The sequence below is a fragment of the Amphiura filiformis genome, chromosome 15 (genome assembly GCF_039555335.1).
Source record: "Amphiura filiformis chromosome 15, Afil_fr2py, whole genome shotgun sequence".
Classification (NCBI taxonomy): Eukaryota; Metazoa; Echinodermata; class Ophiuroidea; order Amphilepidida; family Amphiuridae; genus Amphiura; species Amphiura filiformis.
The window spans coordinates 43,290,709-43,312,935 of record NC_092642.1 but is presented as its reverse complement, the minus strand read 5'-3'; the positions used below and the strand labels follow the sequence as shown (position 1 = coordinate 43,312,935).

The 22,227-nt window shown below is 37.1% G+C and overlaps 1 protein-coding gene across 1 annotated transcript in view; it reads right to left on the bottom strand.

Annotated features, from left to right (window-relative positions):
• Nucleotides 1-22,227, bottom strand: part of LOC140170979 (leucine-rich repeat serine/threonine-protein kinase 1-like) — an 80,061-nt gene that overhangs the window by 40,631 nt on the left and 17,203 nt on the right. The window contains 7 exon segments of the mRNA XM_072194168.1: nt 11,452-11,610; nt 13,557-13,773; nt 16,808-17,012; nt 18,445-18,551; nt 19,519-19,781; nt 20,570-20,736; nt 21,640-21,788. Coding sequence (XP_072050269.1) covers nt 11,452-11,610; nt 13,557-13,773; nt 16,808-17,012; nt 18,445-18,551; nt 19,519-19,781; nt 20,570-20,736; nt 21,640-21,788 — 1,267 coding nt within the window.

Below are 22,227 nucleotides of genomic sequence, written 5' to 3'. Positions count from 1 at the left end.
ACCACCATTTTGAAAATTTAAGTTTTGAACCAGAGCACCTATAATCATGCACAAAGACACTTTTTCGTATATGTCAAGTACAAGGATTCCGATTCTAACATTAGTTTGACATTACGGCATCATTTTCACCCAGAAATCCAAGATGGTGGCCGGCACCATCTTGAAAAATTTAGTTTTGAACAAGAGGACCTTAAATTGTGTACAAAGACACTTTTTTGGATAAGTCGACCACAAGGATTTCAAATTTGACATTACTTTGACATTACAAACTCATATTTACCCAGAAATCCAAGATGGTGGCATGGTATCATCTTGAAAAAAATAAGTTTTGAACCAGATTACCTAAAATCGTGTACAAAGACACTTTTCCGTAAGTCGACCCCAAGAAACCGAATCTGACATTAATTTGACGTTACAAAATAATTTTTGCCCAGAAATCCAAGATGGCCCCATTTGGTAGAGCGTAAATGTGATTTTTGAATGAGAGCAGAAGCATAAGTGTGTCATTTCCGCCTTATCTGGGGTTCATGTCTCTTATAACTGCCTTATCTTGGGTTTACATCCCTTATCTAGGGATAAGGCGCCTTATCTGTGGTTTAGACGGCCTTATCCTGGGTTTACGTTCCTTACCTGTGGCTAAGATGCCTTAACCTTAGCATATCGCAGTCTAAAACCAGATAAGGCATATAAACCCCAGATAATGCGCCGTAACCCCAGATAAGCGACGTAGACCCCAGATTAAGCAGTCTAAACCCCAAATAAGGCGCCTTAAGGTTATACTAAACTTTGTAATGATCGATCCAGAATGAGACTGCATGTAGCCCCCTTTAAAATTATCTATTTCTGGAAATAAATATCGTGAGAGAGAAAGCATAAACTACGTCTAAAAGCTGAAAGTGTAAGGGTTATTATTATGCTTGAATTTTCCACTTGGCTCAAAAAGAAATGTACTGTTCAAACATTTCAATTTTTTTTCAATATCCGGAACATCAAGATTTTTGGGAACACGGCCATAATTTCTCAGTGGAAGTGGCGATTTTGTTGGGAACTACGACGCACATTACAAACAAGTCAATAAAAGAATGTGCATATTCATTCTTGATATTGCTTGTCTCGATTTGTTTTAGTAAGCTTACATGTTTGCGAATTTGAAGTAAAATGGCCTCCACTTGTATGTCGTTTTGTAACCAGTAATAACAATTCCGTGCACGATTTCATAGACAAAATTCTGACCTACATTATTTCTATAAACCCTCTTCTATATGCAGGTGCTATTTAAATTTTTATTTCGATAGCAGAAAATTGAGATATTTGCTATTTTTCCGACTCGCTGCTGTCAAATTGTCTAGTTTAGCGATAAAAGATACAGCGAAATCAATTTTTTTTAGAACCATTTCACCTCGTTTTTGCTTGTGCTTTGAAGTACAAACTTCAAAATTGATATAGTGATTCTATATTTCAAGCTGCGTCATACTGTGTTTTTCTTACCTCTGATTGTCGCTGCTCAAGGCCAAAATTCGAAATTTTTTGGACAAAAGTGACACTCTCATTTTTTTTTTAAACACGCTGTTTACGATATCTGACGGGCTCTATTTGCCCGATTCCTTACGTCATAGTGGTGTTGCCGAGTTTGGATTTTAAAATATTTAGGTATTTTCTAGCTTAAAATCTAGCGCCAATGAACCTGGTGCATGGGAGGGGAAAATGTGTGTGTGTGGGGGGGGGGGGGGAGTTAGGGCGCGAAAAAAAATGTGCACATTTCCATGCTTGCTGCGCTTGCAACAGGTAGATATTTAGAAATCCATTTAAGGTATGGGTATGGAAATTGGGGATCCCAAAAAATTGGCATATAGGCCTAGGCCTATGCAAAGGGGGTGGGGCATTTTTGGCAGGTCAAGGGGGAGGGGCCACAAAAATTTGGCAGTCTAGGGGGGGTGCGGACAAGCGATTTTTGGCTGGCGAGAGCGGAGGCAAGCGATTTTTAGCGAGTCGCTTGGAAATTTTGGCTTATAATTAGTAGGCTAATACCGGTAGGCCTACTGATTGCACAAGCCTTCGAGAAAGCAATTTTTTGGCAAGCGGGGCGGGGAGGAATAAATTTTGGCATGTCGAAAGGGAGGAAGAATGACTTTACCTAGCACACATTAAAGGGGCATTTCGTGATCCACAACCTCATACAACCCCATAGGCCTACGTCCTTTCTCACAAGTTAAGATTTTTATACCACTCATCCCGCTCTGGCCACATGTTTAGGCATTTTCACGCAGATCAATTCGTTAAGCAATGGAAAATATTGCCAAATTTGAATTTCGTTTTAAAAGCCTACTCCCCATTAAAAAAACCCACTAATTTTGGGGGATTAAAAAAGTTCTGTAAAATGAAACAAAAGGCTGCCTCAATCCTAATTATTCATTTAAGGCCAGGCCTTCATTTCTGAAAATAGCGGGAGCTCAGTTAGTCACTGTACTCAGGAGCTTGACAAGGAGCTCAATTATATAATATCAATATTAAACCATAGGAGCAGCTCAATAAATGCCATTGGTAAAATTATTAGGCCTACGATATTTTATTTGACTGTGATCCGTTTTAATAGGCTATCACTGTAGGCCTATATAGGCCTACCTTTAAAATTTCTAAAATTGGTGGAATTGAACAAGCTCTAAATTTCTCATACGTCCAGCATAACCAAGGGCAACTGGGGGTGGGTGGGAAATCCCCCTAGCTATGGCCATAGCCGTAGGGGCTGAACCAGAATTTTTTTCGCGGGGCATGGGGGGAAGTGAATTTGAGACGGGGGCACTTGGAAATCATTGCACTAAATGGCGGCAAAAAGTGGAAAATTACATAATTGTGGGGATTTTGCCTAAAAACTGGGTGGGAAAGAAAAAATATTGGGGGAAATACTGCCCCCCCCCAAAGCGGCGCCACTGCATATCCATCCATGATGCTAGAATGACGGAAGTTCTGGCGCTGAAATTCAATTTCAATATCACGAGTTTTTATCAGGGATTTTACCAAGGGAAGGCGATAGGTGTAGGATTTTGCTGATATACCAGGCAACCCGAGAAAGGAACTGAGGTGTGGCTAAATAAGGGAGTGTTCATTATAAATATTTTCCATTATCATACTTTCGGCGCCGAGAGCATAATTATTTGAAGCGTACATCGTGTCAGTCACATGGTCACATATTTTCTGTTGAAAGAGAAACGCACATGTCTCTGATTAGCTCGGGGATTAGCTACTGCAGGCTGCGTGCTGGCCTGTTGTTGTCCCGGGTTGTTGTCGAGTGGAAATGGGAAATTTATGAATGAACTTCGCAACTTTGCAACATCATCACATGGCGGCGTAGCTGGGATTCAGAGGGGCAAGACTGTAGGCCGTAGGGGGCGGGGCCCGGAGCAACCATGTTTCCCTCTGGGGGCGGGGGCCCAAATAGACAATTTTTTTTTTTTTTATTGATAATAATCGTATATGGTAGGCCTATTGAGCTGTATTGCATATCGTTTGGATTCCCCATCTCTCTGCCTGCTCTTCTTTCCTTCTCTCTTTTTTTCCCTCTCCCCTCTTTCCCTCTTTTTTTCCTTGCACTAGGTCCGCGCGCGCCCTCTCCCTCTTTTCTTCTCTCTCTCCCCCCCCCCCCCCCCCGGCAGCTACGCTACTGTCATCACGGTAGACATCGCGGTAGCCTACAACTACAAGAAAGGTTTAGACAGACAAATATAGGTCTAGTAGGCCTATCAAAATGTTATAGGCCTATTTTTATATTTTCTGGTGGACTCATGGAGAATATCATGTCATGGAGGTTCGGCGCTGGGTTGGGGGGGGTCTCAAGGCATTTTGGTATGCCTACCCATGCTTGATTCGGGAGGTTTTTTAGCAGGGCGACCATTTTTTTTATAAAAACACCTCGGGCGGGTCTCTTCAAAACATTTGTACCGCGGGGGTCAAAGTCACCCACATTTGGCCTAATTTGACGCTTTTTTAAGGGCACTTTTGCCAAAATCGCCCTAAAAGTTGGTCTTCGCTGTAAACCCACCCATCATAGTCGTTGAAAAGGTAGGCCTACCCCAAAACTGTGGCACATCCACGAACCCGAGGGAGAGACCTCCGGGTAAAAAACACACCTCTAAGCGGGACCAGATTTATAATTTAAAATAGGCCTAGGCCTACATTTTGGAAGCCAGTCATCACGACAAAACGGGCCGTAGTGTTAATGGTATTAACACTTTGATTTTAGGCTTAAATGATGAGTGTAGGCCCGGCCTATAAATTGCAAATTTGCACACACCCCGGGGAACCTTCTCAAGTTGGTTTGGGTAAGGATGTGAGGCTGTGACTCCGAAAAACTACGGTACGATTTTAAACCAAATTTGAATAAAACAGACCCAAAATTGTATCAACTTTTGGACTGAAAGTTTTCGCAAATTTTTTACTTTTTCGAGAAAATCATTTTCAAGACACTGAGGGTCAATAAAATCATGGCTAAAAATACAACAGAGTCTAAACTAAATGGTTGAAAATGCACCCCAAATCTGCCGCACATCCCCATGACACCGTATTTCACCTTATAGATTTTGAAAATTGTCGCAATAAAATAGGCCCGAACTTATCCCAAATTATCCCCCGAAAAAATATTTTTTTTTTTTTTTTTTTAGAGTATTATTATTTTTATTATCAGTGAGGGTATGGGTTGATATTTTTAGCAGGGTACAGTTTGTCTTGTTTTTGTTTTGTTTTTTGACGTTGAAGTTCCAGATTCTTTTTTTCATATATTATTATTCATTTATTATTTATACCCTGTGCGTGGGGAAAAAGACATACGACAGCTACAGAGAAGCCACGAAAAAACTCCTGTGAAGTGCATGAAAATGCCCCGAAAATGTGCCAACCGAAACACCCGAACAGGAAGATAAAATAAAAAACAAAACCAAAAACCCAGGAAATTTCGAAATAAATTCCAAATTCTTTGTCCCCCACTAAAATATATTATGAACACTCCCTTATGAAGTCTGCCCTCTTCCGGCTATTCTGGTAGTAGGCGTTGACAATTTCCTTCATATTTTTGAAGCATGTTTGAACCCGATTTGTTCTCTATTCACATTTTTAACGTTGCAAGTAACATTTCAAGACCTCTATTTGTGACAGGTATTTAATTATCTTGCTAGAGATGTGCCTAAAGTTGAAATTCAATATTTCGGATCGCAAAGATCGAGAGATATAAAGTTGCTGAATATCAGTTTAACACCATGGATCATATGGGCGTCTTATATGAGCGATTATGATAGCTAAGCAAAATGGCTGGGATACAGGTTGTATAAATACTACATGAATATTCATGAACTATACAGATTCCATTCTTCTCTAATAATAAAGATGTCAATCACTCTCCTAGCCGACAGTTGCTTGGCGCTTGTAAACAAATCGAATAATAGTGCTTGACAAGAGCTAAAAAAATAGGCTAAAAACACATTTTCACACATTTTTTTTCCGGATTTTTTTATTTCACATGATAAGTAGACATATTTTCTTACGTATAAGGTAATAATATATTTTTTCTGGAGGTAAAGCCCTTCAACACTTTGTTTAACCTTAAGGGGGTACTACACCCCTGCCCAATTGTGTGCCTATTTTGCATTTTTCTCAAAAATTATAGCGCATTGGTGACAAGTAAGATATGTATATTATAGGAAGACAGCGACTACAACTACTGCACTGGAAATTTTATTTCAACACAGACAACAGTTGTGGAGTTACAGTCAAAAATGAGGGAAACCCAATATTTGATCAATAAATCAATAACTACTTGCCTTGAGCTGCTGAATTTTCAGTGCAGTAGTTGTAGTCCTTGCCCCTATAATATACACATCTTACTTGTCACCAATGCGCTATAATTTTTGAGAAAAACACAAAAATAAGCAAAAAATTGGCTAGGGGTGTAGTACCCCCTTAACCCTAAATAAGGAACATAAACCCCAGAAAAGGCATCTAAACCCCACATAAGGTGCCTTAACTCTAGATAAGGGTTGTTAACCCCAGATCAGGGTCGTAAACCTCAGATAAGGCATCTAAACCCAAGATAAGGCGCCTTAACCCCAGATAAGAGGCGTAAACTCAGATATGGCAGTCTAAACCCCAGATAAGGCGCCGTCTGGGGTTTACTTCTCTTATATTAGGTTTATGTTCCTTATTTATGGTTAAGGCGCCTTATTTGGGGTTGGGACTGGTTTATCTGAGGTGTCGTCCCTTATCTGGGAGATTACTGGCGCCTTATCGGGGTTTAAACTGTCATATCTGAGTTTACGTCTCTTATCTGGGGTTAAGGAGCCTTATCTTGGGTTTAGATGTCTTATCTGAGGTTTACGACCCTTATCTGGGGTTAACGACCCGTATCTAGAGTTTGGGCACCTTATGTGGGGTTTAGATGCCTTATCTTAGGTTTATGTTCCTCATTTAGGGTTAAAAGCGCCTTATTTGGGGTTGGACTGCTTTATCGGTGGTCTCGTCACCCACCACCACCGATAGGCCTACACCTTACCCCCAGCAAACACAAAACGTTTTCGACATCATTCATAAAAAGGTTATAAAAGGTTGTCAGAAAAGCGTTTAAATGTCGGGTTATATAAAGGGTATATTAAGAGTATAAAACGTTTTCATAACCTTAAAAACATTTTTGATAATCTACTGCTCAGCAAACAAAAATGTTTTGCAGAAAAGGTGTAAAGGTCTGGTTACATAAAGGGTATAAAAGCGTTTTAATAACATTCCAAAAACATTCTTGAAAACTTGATACAAAACATTCAAACAAAATGTTATTTTGGGGTTGAAAAATATATTTTGCGAAAAATGTTTGCCCAAAATATTTTCAATAACGTTTTAAAAGCGATTTCATGACCTTTATATAACCCGACATTTAAATGTTATTAAAAGGTTTTGAAAAAAACATTTTAAGAACATTTCTGTGTTTGCTGGGTTCAACTATTTTAACATAATGTTATTTAAGTATTGACACAACATTTGGCAAAAATGTTTGCAAAAATAGTTTACAATAACATTTTTTGAAAACATTAAAAAATATTGTTGTAGTGTGTTTTTCATAAAAGCGTTTTAAAAGCGTTATCATGGCCTCTATATAACCCGACATTTTAATGTTATTAAAACGTTTTTACCTAAACCAAAAGCCAGAATATAACTTATTTAAAACGTTTTTAAAACGTTTTTGTGTTTGCTGGGCCCCTAAAAAGGTTAAAATTGTATTGAAACCAGTCTTTTTGAATATGTGGTCATCTTGTGACTCCCTGCATTAATTTTTGGTAATCTTTCCAAAAAATATGACCCCCCATATATATTTGGGACACCCCCCCTGAAGAAAATGAAAACCCCCTTCTTGGCCAGGAATATTGACGGAAACTATATGTAACAACGTGCTTGCCTATGACCCCCTCAATTATTTATTTATAAGCCTGACACCCAACCCCCGGGACCCCACCCGGCACTCCAATAATAACCTGATCAATTAAGACACAGTAGGAATAAGTACCCGGGATCGAGTAATATGTTGACAACAGCCCATTCATAAAATTATAATAAGGTGAACTTGTTTCCAACTAAGCGCTGTGATTGGTTGCACGTACACCAGACACTGACCACAAAGACCATCGTCCCATGTTGAATAACATGGTTACAACTAGATGTCTTGGTATACTAGTCTCGGGATAGAGGGTATGTTGGCAACATTCCAGAAATAACATCAACTGTTGCCATGGTAGGCTACTAAATTATTGGCCTAGATCAGGCCCTCTGGGCCTAGATGGCAAGGAAGTAAATAGCCCGCTACATATTCTCGCCTTCTCGGAGACTTGTTTTCAAAATTTCAACATGTTTTTTCCGATGATCATGTCAAGTCGTTTTATGAAGCACCTGGTAGTGAAACTTCTCCGAAATATTAATCGGGCCAAGGGCTAGGTCTGGGCAGGCAGATATCTCCGACCAGGCTTCGTGTGAGCTGAGGTTTATAGCAACAAGACATTATGATACTTCATGCTTCCCGGGATGCTTTGGCTCATGACAGGTAGGGAGGAGCTGCAAAGCAATGCCCACGGGATCTCGTAAGGGACCATGAGTTTGCACGTCCATGCATGGTCATGCATCGTCATCCACGTAACGCTTTTGACATAGGCCTACAAGTGCCCCAGGGGTTACATCGGCTTTTCATATTGTAAGCGAAATGTAGGCCTACGGGAAATAATTTTGGAAGATTTCTCATCAGTTTTTGCTTGCAAAGCGAAGTGTGGGTCACCGTGTGGGTCTATACGGTATGTACATGAAACAAACTTTACTCTTATGGCATTTTTGCCTGGACAGGAGGAGAGGAGGGGGAAAACCTGGCTTAATTCGGGGCCTATAAGTTATTTTTTTACCAACAAACGCATAATAGGCCTAGGCTATCTGTTTTCAGAAAAAGGTGAACAATGCATTGTTATCACCTTAATCTTTCTGGTTGAAGATCGCCAACCCTCCCCTCCCCCCGGTATGAGAGGAATGACGGTGATCCGTTCAACAAAATAAGGAAATAACATAACTGGGTGTTTCTTTTTTGTGAAACTTTGACATGAAGAAGTGTAGATTGTATCTGTATGTCATACACGTAAAAAGACCGGACGTGCAGTGGTATTAATATTATTAATACAATCAGTAAATCAAAGTATCAAACCCAATTTTCGGACCCATCTTATAAACCCCAAAACAGCTCCAACACGAATTCAATACATCATACACAGCACCTTGATAACACAATGTGTCGGCTGTGAAGCAAAAATCACTAGCTACCAATACTGTCAATAGATGGTTAATACTGTAACAGTAAACAGTTATATTCGTCCCACACATTCACACACTCCCTAGAATCTTTTTTTAGTTATATTGACCCATGATTTAAACCAGAGTAAACAATGAACATTGTTTTTTCAATGTGCACCAGTGCAGAGGTCCGTCGTACTGCGTCGTACCGCGACTGGTGCCACTACTATTAATGATCCTTGATTTTATCGGAAAACTCAAGAGGTGCTAATTGCTACTACAGAAGTGTGAAAAAATGGGATGAGGTACGCCCCATTTGCGGGATCCCGCTAAAAACCGCAGTGCGACTGGGTAGGCCTTATAAATAATATTGTCAACTTACCTTACCAGTATGACTTTCCTAAAACATTGCAGATTTATTAAAATCATATATATTTCTACAAATTTTCCATTTTAAACATTTATTCTTAAATGATGAAAATGCTATCTTAAAATGACTTAAAAAAGGAAAGTGTGTAATGACAAATGTACATGTATGTACAAAAATAAAATAAGTGGTATAAAAACAATGGGCAAGATGAATCTTTCAAAATTAGGGGATAATATGTATATATATATTAATTATGATTTAAGGATTCCTTGTTTTCATAGCCTTATAGCAGTATTCTCAATGGCAAGGAAAATTGGGGAAAGTATGAGAAGTCATAATAGGCTGTTCCAGTTGAACTCCACACTACCCCTGTGGAAGATTTTGGAAACATTTTCCATAGGGGGAGTATGTTTTCAAATGTAATTGGTTAGGGTTAATCATTTTGAAACTCATACTCCCCCTGTATTATGTTGTTACCCGTATCTTCCACAACTGGAGTGAGTGTTTCATATGGAAGTTACCCAAATGTCTATTCCATTTGAAACGCATACTCCCCCTGTGGAAGACATTTCCAAAATCTTCCACAGGGGTACATGTAGTATGGATTTTAAATGGAAGAGCCCAATGTGGCTATGACAATGATAGGTCGAAAAATATGATGTATACACAAGGCATTTTGATAATTATAATAGGTATAATTGGAAAACTATAATTTGAAAAATCATCAAGTTTGTACCGCGTAGATATGCTTATCGTGCATTAAACATCAAAGAACTGACACAAAAGAATTATAAGTCGTGTTTCTTCATTATAATTAACATGAACTTAATGATAATATGATCTTTCTTTAAAATCTATAAATGAAGTCATGAAATTTCTTTTAAATTATCTTATAAATAAAGTAATTTCTCATATCCCTGAGATATCGTTGGTAAAACTGAGAACAGTTTTTTGCATCCATAAGCATGATAAGTACAAAGCAATAGGATTTTGAAATTAAGTTCAGCTTGGCTTCTAATTCTAGCTGTTCTGGGGCGACCACTATTGCCAGCATTTCTGTTAACAAATTCCACATACTTCTCATAGTTATATGTAATTGTATGCCTTGATGGAAGACATGAGTTTGGAAAATGAGCTATAAACAATCTTATGGTTTCTGCTTGCCTCCATGTGCTACCGAATGTCAGAACCATAAAAATACGCTCTTCCAATGTGAATTGGGGTTGAAGTTGTTGAGCTGCAGCCACGATTTCTAGTAAATGAGGTTGTTATGTCAGTGATTAGTTGTGACTTTCAAAAACTCAAGGAGATACTCTATTATGGAATCATTTCTACCACTTTGAATACCCCATTGTACAAAACTACCTATCATAAGAGCATCGTCCATGGTTCCAACTCTATTCAGTCACTTTTGTAACAGTTTAGACAAAAGTGGCCCAAGCGGTTTTAAGACTAGGTTACATAATTGGCCATATCTTCACTTTTATACCGTCGATTTTATTGAGACAAAGCTTAGCTGGTGGCTAAAGAAATTACCTTGATAGACATATAAATATCAAACCACAACATAAGCGGCATACTTGTGTCATTCTATTTTCAAAATTGTACAAATTTTATTGTTACACCCTGTAGACCAATTACATTTGAAAAACATACTCCCTCTTAGGAGGATATTTCCAAAATCTTCCACAGGGGTAGTGTGGATTTCAACTGGAATAGCCCATTCAATATTTATTATCAGTCTCATAGGTTAAGGGGTACTACACCCCTCGATAAATTTGTGTCTATTTTTGCATTTTTTTAAAAACTAATAAACACAGTGATAACAAAAGTTATGTGTATTATAGGGGCAAGGAATCAAATTACTACACTGGAATTTCAGTGACCCAAGACAAGTGGTTCGTTATTTATGATAAGAAATAAGGTACCGCTAGAATGTACCTCATTTTCTGTCATATCTACTGAACCGCTTGTCTTGAGTCACTGAAATTTCAGTGGAGTAATTGGATTCCTTGCCCCAATAATATACATATCTTTTGTTACCAGCGTGTTATTATTTTGTGAGAAAAATGCAAAATAGTCACAAATTTGCCACAGGGGTGTAGTACCCCCTTAAGAAACAGATAAATGAAGCTTGTTGAAAAATGACCAATATCGATTCAATTCCATTCCAATACCATACATTGAAATAACAAAGATATTTACTTTGAAAGGAAAAACCCACCACCAACAACAATACCTGTTCAATGGACAGCATCCATGTGAGTGATTACTGCTAAACTTACCTGTGATGCTTTCTTGAAGAGCTTTCTTCCCAAGCTATTTACACGTGAATCTGCGCTCCCAGTCCTGGATAACTTCCAATCTTTGATGTTGACTCCTTTATCCTGCTCAGGCCAGTCTGAACCAGTTAGGCAACACAATAAGGATGTCTTGCCACACTTCTGTTGACAGATAGAAATTAAAACAATATGCTAAATAGATCAAATATAGAAAGCAAAATTATAATTATGTTTACCGCTACACAGTGGCGGCGCCAGGATTTTTTTTTTTTTGGGGGGGCATTAGGGGGGCAAAGTGAATTTCAGGGGGAAAAATAAACAAATGTTGTGCAAAATTACATAAAAAGTGGAAATTTTTCGTAATTTAGGTTTTTTCTGGGGGTGGCAACAGGGGGAGCAACTCTCTGACTGGGGGGCATTTCCATTGCGCCCCTGTGGCACCGCCACTGCCGCTACATATGAATTTACATCATTAAATAAAATATATTTTTGAAATCAATAACATCCTGCGGGGGCATTGAAGTTATTTTGTCCACTACTGAACTGGAAAAAAGTTCCTCCTCCTCATGTATATGTGACATGATCAAGGGGAATGAGTTACATGTCGGCAATTTTCAATTAGAAGTTTTTTACATCATTTTCTGGCAGCAAATGCTACATTTTGATGCAAACCCCATCAAAATCTGACATTTGGTTACTGAGTTATGAGCAATTTATCAATGGCTGAAAACAATATAAAACAAAAGAATTTGGACACTATTTTTGCCAATATCTCAAAAACAATATTAGTGACATCCGACTCATTCCTCTTGATCATGTCATATATATGTTGATAAAAAGGCAGAATCTTACTTGCGTAAAATCTAAACCTTACAAATGAGCTTGAGAAAAATCCTGAAGCAAGATGTATTAGGTTTAAAGTTACGATAAGTGTCCTCCATTAAATCTACGTGAAGATATCAACAGAGCAGGAAGTACAAAAATTAAAACCTGCAAAGAACAATTCCATATGCACTATACAATATAGTGCCAATTAAGGGATCTGGAATGAGCGTTTTGACAGTATTTTTTAGGGGACATGAGAGCACCTCAGACGTATCGAATTGCATTCTGAATACGAATCATGTATATCTGATATCAAATAATTTTCATTTTTTGAAAATCACAATATAATACAAATTTTATGACAAATTATAAAAAAATTGATATTTTTCAAATTTTTGATATATAACAGTCCTCGAAGTAAATTTGATAAATCTAATGATATATTCTTAAAGTGTATGTAGCTGGGAGGAAAAGCCGACGATCAATTGAAAATTTTGACCGTTCATATTGAAGATATGGATTTTTTTCCCAAAAAGCCCTAATTTTTTTTTGTGTTTTAGGAAAAAAAATCCATATCTTCAATACGAAAGGTCAAATTTTTCAATTGATCGTCGGCTTTTCATCCTACCTAAATACACTTTAAGTATAAATCATCAGATTTATAAAGTTTACTTCGAGTACTGTTAAATATCAAAAATATAAATTTTTAATGATTTGCCATAAAATGTGTATTACATTGTGAATTTCAAAAAATCAAAATTATTTGATATCAGAAGGACATTCTTCGATTCAGAATACAATTCGATATGTCTGATGTGCTCTAATGTCCCACAATAAATACTGTCCAAACGTTCATACCCCTTCCCTTAAGGCCAAGAAAAAAAGAATTTATGTCTCAAACACCCGCACTCATTGCTATGTGAAATCCAATTTAGCGCATAGCGCTACACGTTTTTTGCCCATATGTTCATTTTTTCGATATTTTTCAGTATCGTATAGCGATTCAATTTTGTCTTTATTTGCAGTTTGGTTGTTGTTTTTAGCACACATTTCGCCATGATTGTAAAAGAGACAAACAAAACTGTTCATTGTGTATGTATATTACTATGTTTCTGTATTTGAATATCAAAAAGTACATAAATATTGTGCCTTGACTTAAAAAAAAAAAAATATTGCATATTGCATAGCTCATTTTCTTTAAAAAAATTGCATAGCACTTAGCTATTTTACCAAATGTGTCTGAGACATACTTTTTGTTTGGCCTAATTATTACTCCCATATACCTCAGGTCCTACAATCATGAGCTTCAACCCTCTGTAGGGTTGGCTCCTGTGATGTTTCTCCAGCAATAGCTTCATGATCTTTGCTGTATATCTCTCTTCTTCTTGCAAGATTGTGGCAACCTCTACAGGATGCTTAATCTGGAAGAGATCAAGTTTAAGACTGTACAATTGGCTCAACAAGGCAAGCTTCTCTGGAAGACAAGTGAGTCCTTCATTCCTGCAAAAATTTTTTAAAAAAAGAAGATTTATTTTAATACGTTCTTCAAAAACCACCATTTATGATAACTTTTTTTTATATATTGAACTTGGGTGAATCATTAAAAGTCCGTCACAGTTCTTCCATGATGCCCAGGGTAGGGTGCAGTACAGGTAGCCAGGCGTTACCCTGATTGTAACTATAAGGCCAAAAAAAAAAAGTTTGTCTCAAAGCTTGCGCGCGCATTTATTGCCAGCATCTGCTGCACTATTCAAATGCCGTAATGGAAAGAGTGGATAATATTTTTTAAATATATGCCTCCACCAGAAATTTAACAGCAGATCTCTTGCACCTGAATCAAATACCTTAACAGCTTGGCCATGCTGCTCTTCAACATACATACATAATATGAATGGGCTTTTATTCGCCCTTTGCACAGATCTGCCATCTTGCTACCAAAACAAAGTTCTCCCTGCAAACGCATGTGCAAAAACTGAATTTTTATTTCTCACACTTTTCTAGGAACGCGGCAGAAAGCTTTTGCAAAGCGTATGTGATAATTAAAGAACATGTTTGACAGGCATACTCACACAAACAACACACACTTTGTGGGTAGAACCTCATTTTGAGATGACTGTGCAAAGGGTCAATATAGTGCCATTTCACCAAGATCACAGCCCTTCTGGTTTTTGTTGGATATCAGAATTGTGACCCATCACATCGAAACAGACCACCTCGCGGCAGAAATGAAAATGGAGATTTAAACTCTAGGATAAACTGCTGATTTTTACCTTGAAAATGACACCTTACTTGTTGAAATCAGATACAGTAAAAATGTTTTATGAGGCAAAACAAGCTCAGAATTCTTTTTATTTTCTTTATATTTTTCCATCTTCTTTCATTGTTATCTGCCAATGAAGCTAGCCGCGAAGTGGTCTGTTTTGATGTGATGGGTCACAATTATTTCATTTACTCCAGAACCACTGCCACTGCTTCTGTGCAGACCATGTCTGAACTTGCTAACTGTGAATATCCGAACAGCACCGGGATGCATCAGACAGTCAGGGTTATCACCTTACTCATTTTGAAATTAATTGTGAACTACATGTTTACAGACATGGCTCTCTGTACAGGCACCTGACAGCTTAATATCCCCTCCAAAGGATAGAGTACTGTCATGGTTCATTTACCCAATTCTAACAGTAAAATTGAAAGGTAGACAATGGCAGACTCTTTGAGACAAAGAGAGTCATTCATCTAACAGATAGATGGAACAGATATAACCACTGAAAGACAGAAAGGGTATACAGGGTGTCCCTGAAAGAACTGTATCATCAAAAAATCTAACTTTTGGGGGTATTTTAGTGCCCAAACCAACTAGAACTAAATAGGTGATGTGGTTAAGGAATCAAATGGCTATCCCATACTTTTTGAATTTCGAAAATTGACTGCCCCATTATTGAAATATGTGTAAATCCATATCAAAATAATGCACTTGTCGGCTACTACATGAGTCTCTTTTTACATAATAGCTAGGATTAAATACCAGACTCATCTCAAGTGGAGATCACTTCAAATCATTCCCAAGTCGCATGTGTTAGGAATACAGAGAACACTCCTTAACCATATGACTTCCGGGATGATTAGAAGTGACCTCCACTTGAGATGAGTCTGGTATTTTTTCCTAGCTAATTATGTGAAATGAGACGCATGTAGCATGGTTTTGATATACACATAATATGAATTTTACAAAACTACCTCATTTTCAATATGTTCCACTAAGTCAAATATCAATCAATAAAAATAGACACCTCATGCACAGTGATTGGTACTTCTAATATATAGTTTAGTAAAATTTTTATATTTCAAGAACGGTGCGGTCAATTGTCAAAATTCAAAAAGTATAGAGGTTATCCACTTTACTCATGTATATGTGTGACTTCTAACAAAAGGCGCTGGTTCCTGTAGTATTCCTCATTCAAACCAATTCAATGCACGACCTCGGAGTTACCTGCATGGCTTTGGCGGGCTATTTTGAAACAGTCATGCTTGCACATGCAGGTGCTTCTTTTGAAAGTCCTAAAAACAAGGTACAGCAGTCGCTGGTAGGATATGCAACTTATATAACATGGATAACCTCTATGTGATAGCTGATTTATACAACAACCACACCAGATATTTAGTTATGTTTGGTTTGGGTATTAAAATACCTAAAAAATTAAGTTTCCGATGATACAGTTCTTTCAGGGACACCCTGTATAAAGTTCTTTCAGGGACATCCTGTATAAAGCAAAACAGCCACCTACCCATGAAGTGATTTCATTTCACACACACTATCAGGTAAAGCTTGTAGCTCATTGCCGCTAAGATCAAGTGATCTCAGACTGTTATGAAATGAGCTTGGGAATAACATCAGCTGTACACCATCTTAATCTGACCAAAACCAACCAGAACTAAATAGATGATGTGGTAAATGAATCAAATGGCTAGCTCATACTTTTTTAAATTTCGAAAATTGACCGCTCCATTATTGAAATTATATATGAATTTTACAAAACTACCTCATTTTTGATCCTGTACATTGATTGGTATTCCCAATACAGATCATTACTTGAAATTTGAATCCATGGGAAGGTTTCAAAATGAAGTAGTTTAGTAAAATTCTTATATTTCAAGAACAGTGCGGACAATTGTCAAAATCCACATTACTCATGTGTAACTTCTAACAAAAGGCGCTGGTTCCCGTAGTATTCCTCATTCAAACTAATTCAATGCACGACCTCGGAGTTCCCTGCATGGCTTTGGCATGCTATTTTGAAACAGTCATACTTGCACATGCAGGTGCTTCTTTTGAAAGTCCTAAACAAGGTATAGCAGTCGCTGATAGGATATGCAACTTATAGAACATGGATAACCTCTATGTGATAGCTGATTTATACAACAACCACACCAGATATTTAGTTATGTTTGGTTTGGGTATCAAAATACCAAAAAAAAGTTTCCAAAGGTGCAGTTCTTTCAGGGACACCCTGTATAAACAAAAACAGTGACCTACCCATGAAGATCAAGACTTTGAAGTGATTTCATTTCACACACACTATCAGGTACAGCTTGTAGCTCATTGCCACTTAGATCAAGTGATCTCAGACTGTTATGAAATGAGGTTGGAAATAACATCACCTGCACACCATCTTGATCTAGACCAATGAAGAAATTACTGCTACTAGCTTTGGTGTCTTCAGTAGGTGTGGTTGCTTTTGCTGCATTCAAGAAACAGTAAAAAAACAAAATAAAATCACTCCCTGTTTACTTCTATTTTACAATCTATTTGCTTTACTAAGAATTAGAAAGAATGTCAGTACTGTACTTCATTGGCTTAATTTTTTGTGATTTTATCGATTCTGGAGAGTTAAGTGGGTGTTTAATTTGTGTTTCCAAATGTGACCCATCACATCAAAACCGACCACTTCGCAGCTGGCTTCATTAGCAGATAACAATGAAAGAAGATGAAAAAATATAAAGAAAATAAAAAGAAATATGGGCTTGTTTTGCCTCATAATACATTTTTACTGTATCTGATTTTCACAAGTAAGGTGTCATTTTAAAGCTAAAAATCAGCAGTTTATCCTATTGTTTAAATCTCCATTTTCATTTCTGCCGTGAGGTGCTTGGTTTTGATGTGATGGGTCACAAATATATTTACATTAAGCACTATATTTTTGCAAGGTTAAATAATCATGGCTGCCTGTTCAACTGCAAAAATTTCTGCTGTACAGTTTCACCATTTATTTACAATACCAGAAAAATTACAGCGCTATTTTTTTGATTAAAAAAAAATATATATTACCCTGTTTTGCCAGACCTCACTCCTAATCCTTAAAATGGACTAGCAATAAAAGTCAACTTGTAACCAAATTTGTGATATGATCTGACCTACCCAGTCTAAAGTTTGAAAGTTTAAAAATATGCTTACTGTTGAAATCCAATTATTCCTGGCATATTGGCATACTTGGTCACAAAGTTATGAACTTTTCATATGTTTTTTTAAATTTTTTTATTGCATTTTGTCTCAATTTTATTATTGCTGTCTGCTTGGAACAAGTCACAATTTAGCCAATTTTTGGGAAGTAGCAAAAATCCTAATTACACGCTAATTTTTACAGAATTAAAATTTAATTTTAAAAAAAAATCTGTATTTTTCAGACATCTGGAGTAGCTACTTGCAAAATATGCTGGTACAGTGTAATACTATAAATTATCCACAGGAAAATACATCTCAATGAATACTTCCCAGGCTAAGAAATTGATCACATCATAAAATAATTTTAACTATTTAAAAAACCCAGAGATTAATTAGACTTCCACATTAACAGGAAGTATTTGAGACTTAATTAGAGGTTAGTTACACAAAACTTAATGATTTATTGGAAGTGACACTATAAAAAGTACCTTTCAAAAATGCTGTTAATAATTGATACACTCTATGGAAAAGCTTTGAGTTTTGATTATGTGTAACAAATTGATCTTTTGTTCCAGAGTGTACTGTGTAATATGTTGTATGTTCGTGATGTTCACCCAATATGGTAGAAGGTGGCATCTTATATTTACTTCACTATCAATTTACCAATTTTTCCATTAGGAATTGGTGGTATATGACCTGATGGTATAGTGGTGTAAAGAATGGGTTCTTACTTGGTGATGAAGCTACTTTCTTTCCTTCACCGGTATTTGATAGAAGCTGGCTGAGTGATTCTCCCAAGGAGGACTGAGATGCATTGGATGCTACTGACAGTGGCCGACTTCAAGTAAAAAATAACAGACTTTATTAAAATAGATAGAGCTAGACATTCACTTTGAAGTCTTGCTGAGATCTGATCGCACAAGAAATTTGAACCCCCTCCTATTCTCTCGTGTAGATTTCTTTTTGACATTGGGGAGATGGGGTTGGAAAAAATTTGAAAGAAAATTGAAGTATAGTGAATCCAGCACCTTTTAGTGACAGAATAAGTTTATGGTACATTTTTTTTGCCATTTTGAAGCTAAACTGTTGAAATATGGTGCAAAAACGGAATAAATTTGCGCGAAGCGCACACAAATTTACACTTTGGGGGCTAAAATGGCCAAACATGAGGTTAATTTGGTTAGAAGCCCACATACAGGCATCAACATTGGGGGGGGGGATGATTGTATGGATCACTCCCCCTGGCAAAATATTGGGAGGATTTATCCTCCATCCCCCGGGATCTACGCCTATGAACAGGCAATCACTTAGAGTGGCATGCATGCCTACTACTACATACGAACCACTGTATATCACTGGTGCTGTATACACTCTTTAATATTTTTTATCATAAAATATTGCATGTGGTTTTTCACATGTATGGAATTAAATGGATTTCAATATATAATGAACCTGTGAAAGGATGACCCTTCAGAATATCAAGATGAGCCCGAGACTAGTCTAATGCCCTACACACATGGTCTGTATCATTCCTTAAAATTAGGCACCATGTTAAATTAGGTCCTACAGGGCTATTGGTGCATTGATAGGTACCGATGGCTCTTCCTATCGTACCCTGAACATTTGCACAGTGCTTTCAGTTTATATTCAAATGAAACAGGATAGCAAATGTTCATTATCTTGGTCCATACAATTCCATCTCCCAGGTACAATAGAAAGAGCCACTGGTATCTTCCGGTGTACAATGCACTATAGGATTAAAATAAACATGGTGTCTTAATATGTAACATGCCCTACATCCATACCTCATTGGATCATTATGAACAAGCATATTCCCTGCCAAATCAAGCTGCTGTAGATTATGAATCCCCCACTCATTGATGGAAGGCAGTCTCCAGATGACGTTGTTAGCAAGCTTCAGATCAAGAAGTGATTGCAGGCGGCAGATAGTCCATGGGATCTCTGACAAGTTGTTACGACTAAGATTGAGATATTTCAATGTCTTATTCCAACACACATGCATGTCTGGTACATCGCTGATGTTGTTGTGCTGGAGGTATAGCTCCTCCTGTAAGAGATGGAGATTGAGAATGGAAGTCATGTCAATAAATAACTTTAAAAGTTTTCATTTATTGAGGGTGTATTACATAATGCTACATACTGGGACATATAGTCCAAATATTTATGATTTTAACCCAGGTGAATCATTCTATGTCACATACTGTTCTACTATGATGCCCAGGGTAGGGTTAGGGTGAAAGTGGATATTTTTATAAGGTTTTTTGTCATCCACTGCATGTGTCCCATAATTTATATGCAGAGAGCAGGCAAATATGCTTATAGGCATTCAAAAATTGAGCTGGCATAATTGAATTGGTGCACTCTTGCAAGGACTACAGCAGCACATAATAAGAGAGAGGGAGAGCACGAGATAGAGACTGAGAGCAAGAGGAACATATTAAAAACACTATTTAGAAATACTGGTGTTATCACAAACTGAAACACTTCATTATATAGTGGGATAGATCAACAATCCTAGTGACACAAAGCAATTGCAAAATATTGCAAAATTCACAGGCAATTAAGAGGGCAGATTTAAGAGGGCAGAGTTCACATCTCTAATAAGAAGACATATTTTTTATTAACTTTTATTATACAAAATGATTTCCTTTTAACTTGCATATCTATACATTGCACTTGAAAATTTGCTTAAGGTGCATGTATATATGTGGATGTCATCATCAGCCTGACCTTGGTTGGATGTCATCATCAGCCTGACCTTGGTTGTACAGATACATATCTGGCTGGCAACACAGAAGCTTTGCTGTGGAACATACTTTATATGAAAACTCTTACCAGTGGGCAATCCCATGGTGCAGGTACTTCTTTCAGTCTGTTGTGGGAGACGTCTAACTTTTTCAGCTGCTTGGCAACTTTAATGTCTGGCGGGATTCTTAGAATCTTGTTGTTGCTTAAAATCAGGCGTTTGAGACTAGCACATTTCCAAACAAGTTTACCCTGGTCTGTAAAATCAAAATTAATATTAGTAATAAGTAATCATTATAACACATGATTTATAGGAATCGTTAAATTTTAATTTACTGTACAGTTTCAGTTTGCTAAATTACAATGGCTAAAAATGGTAGTGCTTATTAGACAATATCATGTTGTGCCATAATTAGTATATTTCATATTTAACCCACTTCCTGATTTTTTTTTGCTATATTTGTAATGTTTACACATGCATGGATGTAAATGGGCAACATATCCGTTTTATGAAAATCCATGTGGTCCTTGGACAGGTGGCTGAGGACTTGCATGCGGTAATGAACTTTTAGATGGGTTTGTCCAGGAAATAGGTTGCAGGGTATCACCCTCCTAAAAGTTTTTAGGCTCTTTTATGACAAATTATCATCATCCAATTCTGGAAATGCTAAAACAAATATTTTTAAAAAAAGATCTTAAAATTTGAGGGTCTTTTTGGGAAAAAAATGTTCAATACAAAAGGTCAAAATTTCTAAATGATCCTCTGCTTTTCCTCTCAGCTACATACACTTTAAGTACATATCATTAGATTTATAAAGTTTACTTTGAGGACCGTTAAATATCCAAAATGTAAATTTGTAATAATTTGCCATAAAATTTGTATTTCATCACAAATTTCAAAAATATTGGATATCATCAGGACATCCCTCGTATTCGGAATACAATTCAATATGTCTCATGTGCTCTCATGTCCCACAAAAAATACTATGCAAACATTGCTATCCGAGCCCTTAAAGGAAAGGGAAAAAATTAATTGGTTTTTGAAACATTTTGAAAGCATTTTTGAAACATTTTGATTGATAAAAGTGCTGGGGGCGTTTATTTGAGGGGCCGACTATTCAAGGAAATACGGTTAAATGAATTGTTTTGTGTGTACTTACCGGGAATGTATGCAAGTTGAATATGGTGAGCTGGGTTGATACTCTCAAGCTTGTTGTCACATAAAGACAGATATTCTAGTTTCTGTAGCATGAAGACCTCAGCTGGGACACTCTTCAGATGGTTGTTTCCTAGGTTTAAAGTCTTCAAACTGGGAACAAAAGAAATTTGATATAATTACTAGTACATTGGATATTTATTATTGCTATTGTTATTAATCTTTGGATCACCTTGGTCTAAACTACAGACCAGAAGTGTTGACAACCCCAGAGGTGTTGACAACCCCTAGCATGTGTGCCAAATTAGGCATGCAGCAACTCATTCAGACAATATTCTCTATAATAATTGGCAAATATAAAATTGCAACAAAAGAACAAGGTTCAGCAAAAATTCAGGCTGGGGTCTGAAAACAAAACACCCATAAGGCTAAAATTCATCTAGACTATATATGGGCCAGCCAAAAAAAGCATAAATTGCAAATTTATGCACAAATTACCTGCATTTTTTTGACCTTCATTCTGTCATTAGCCCAAAAACCCAAGAACTTAAAATATAAACCCTAATCCATACCCTAATCCTAAACTTCACCC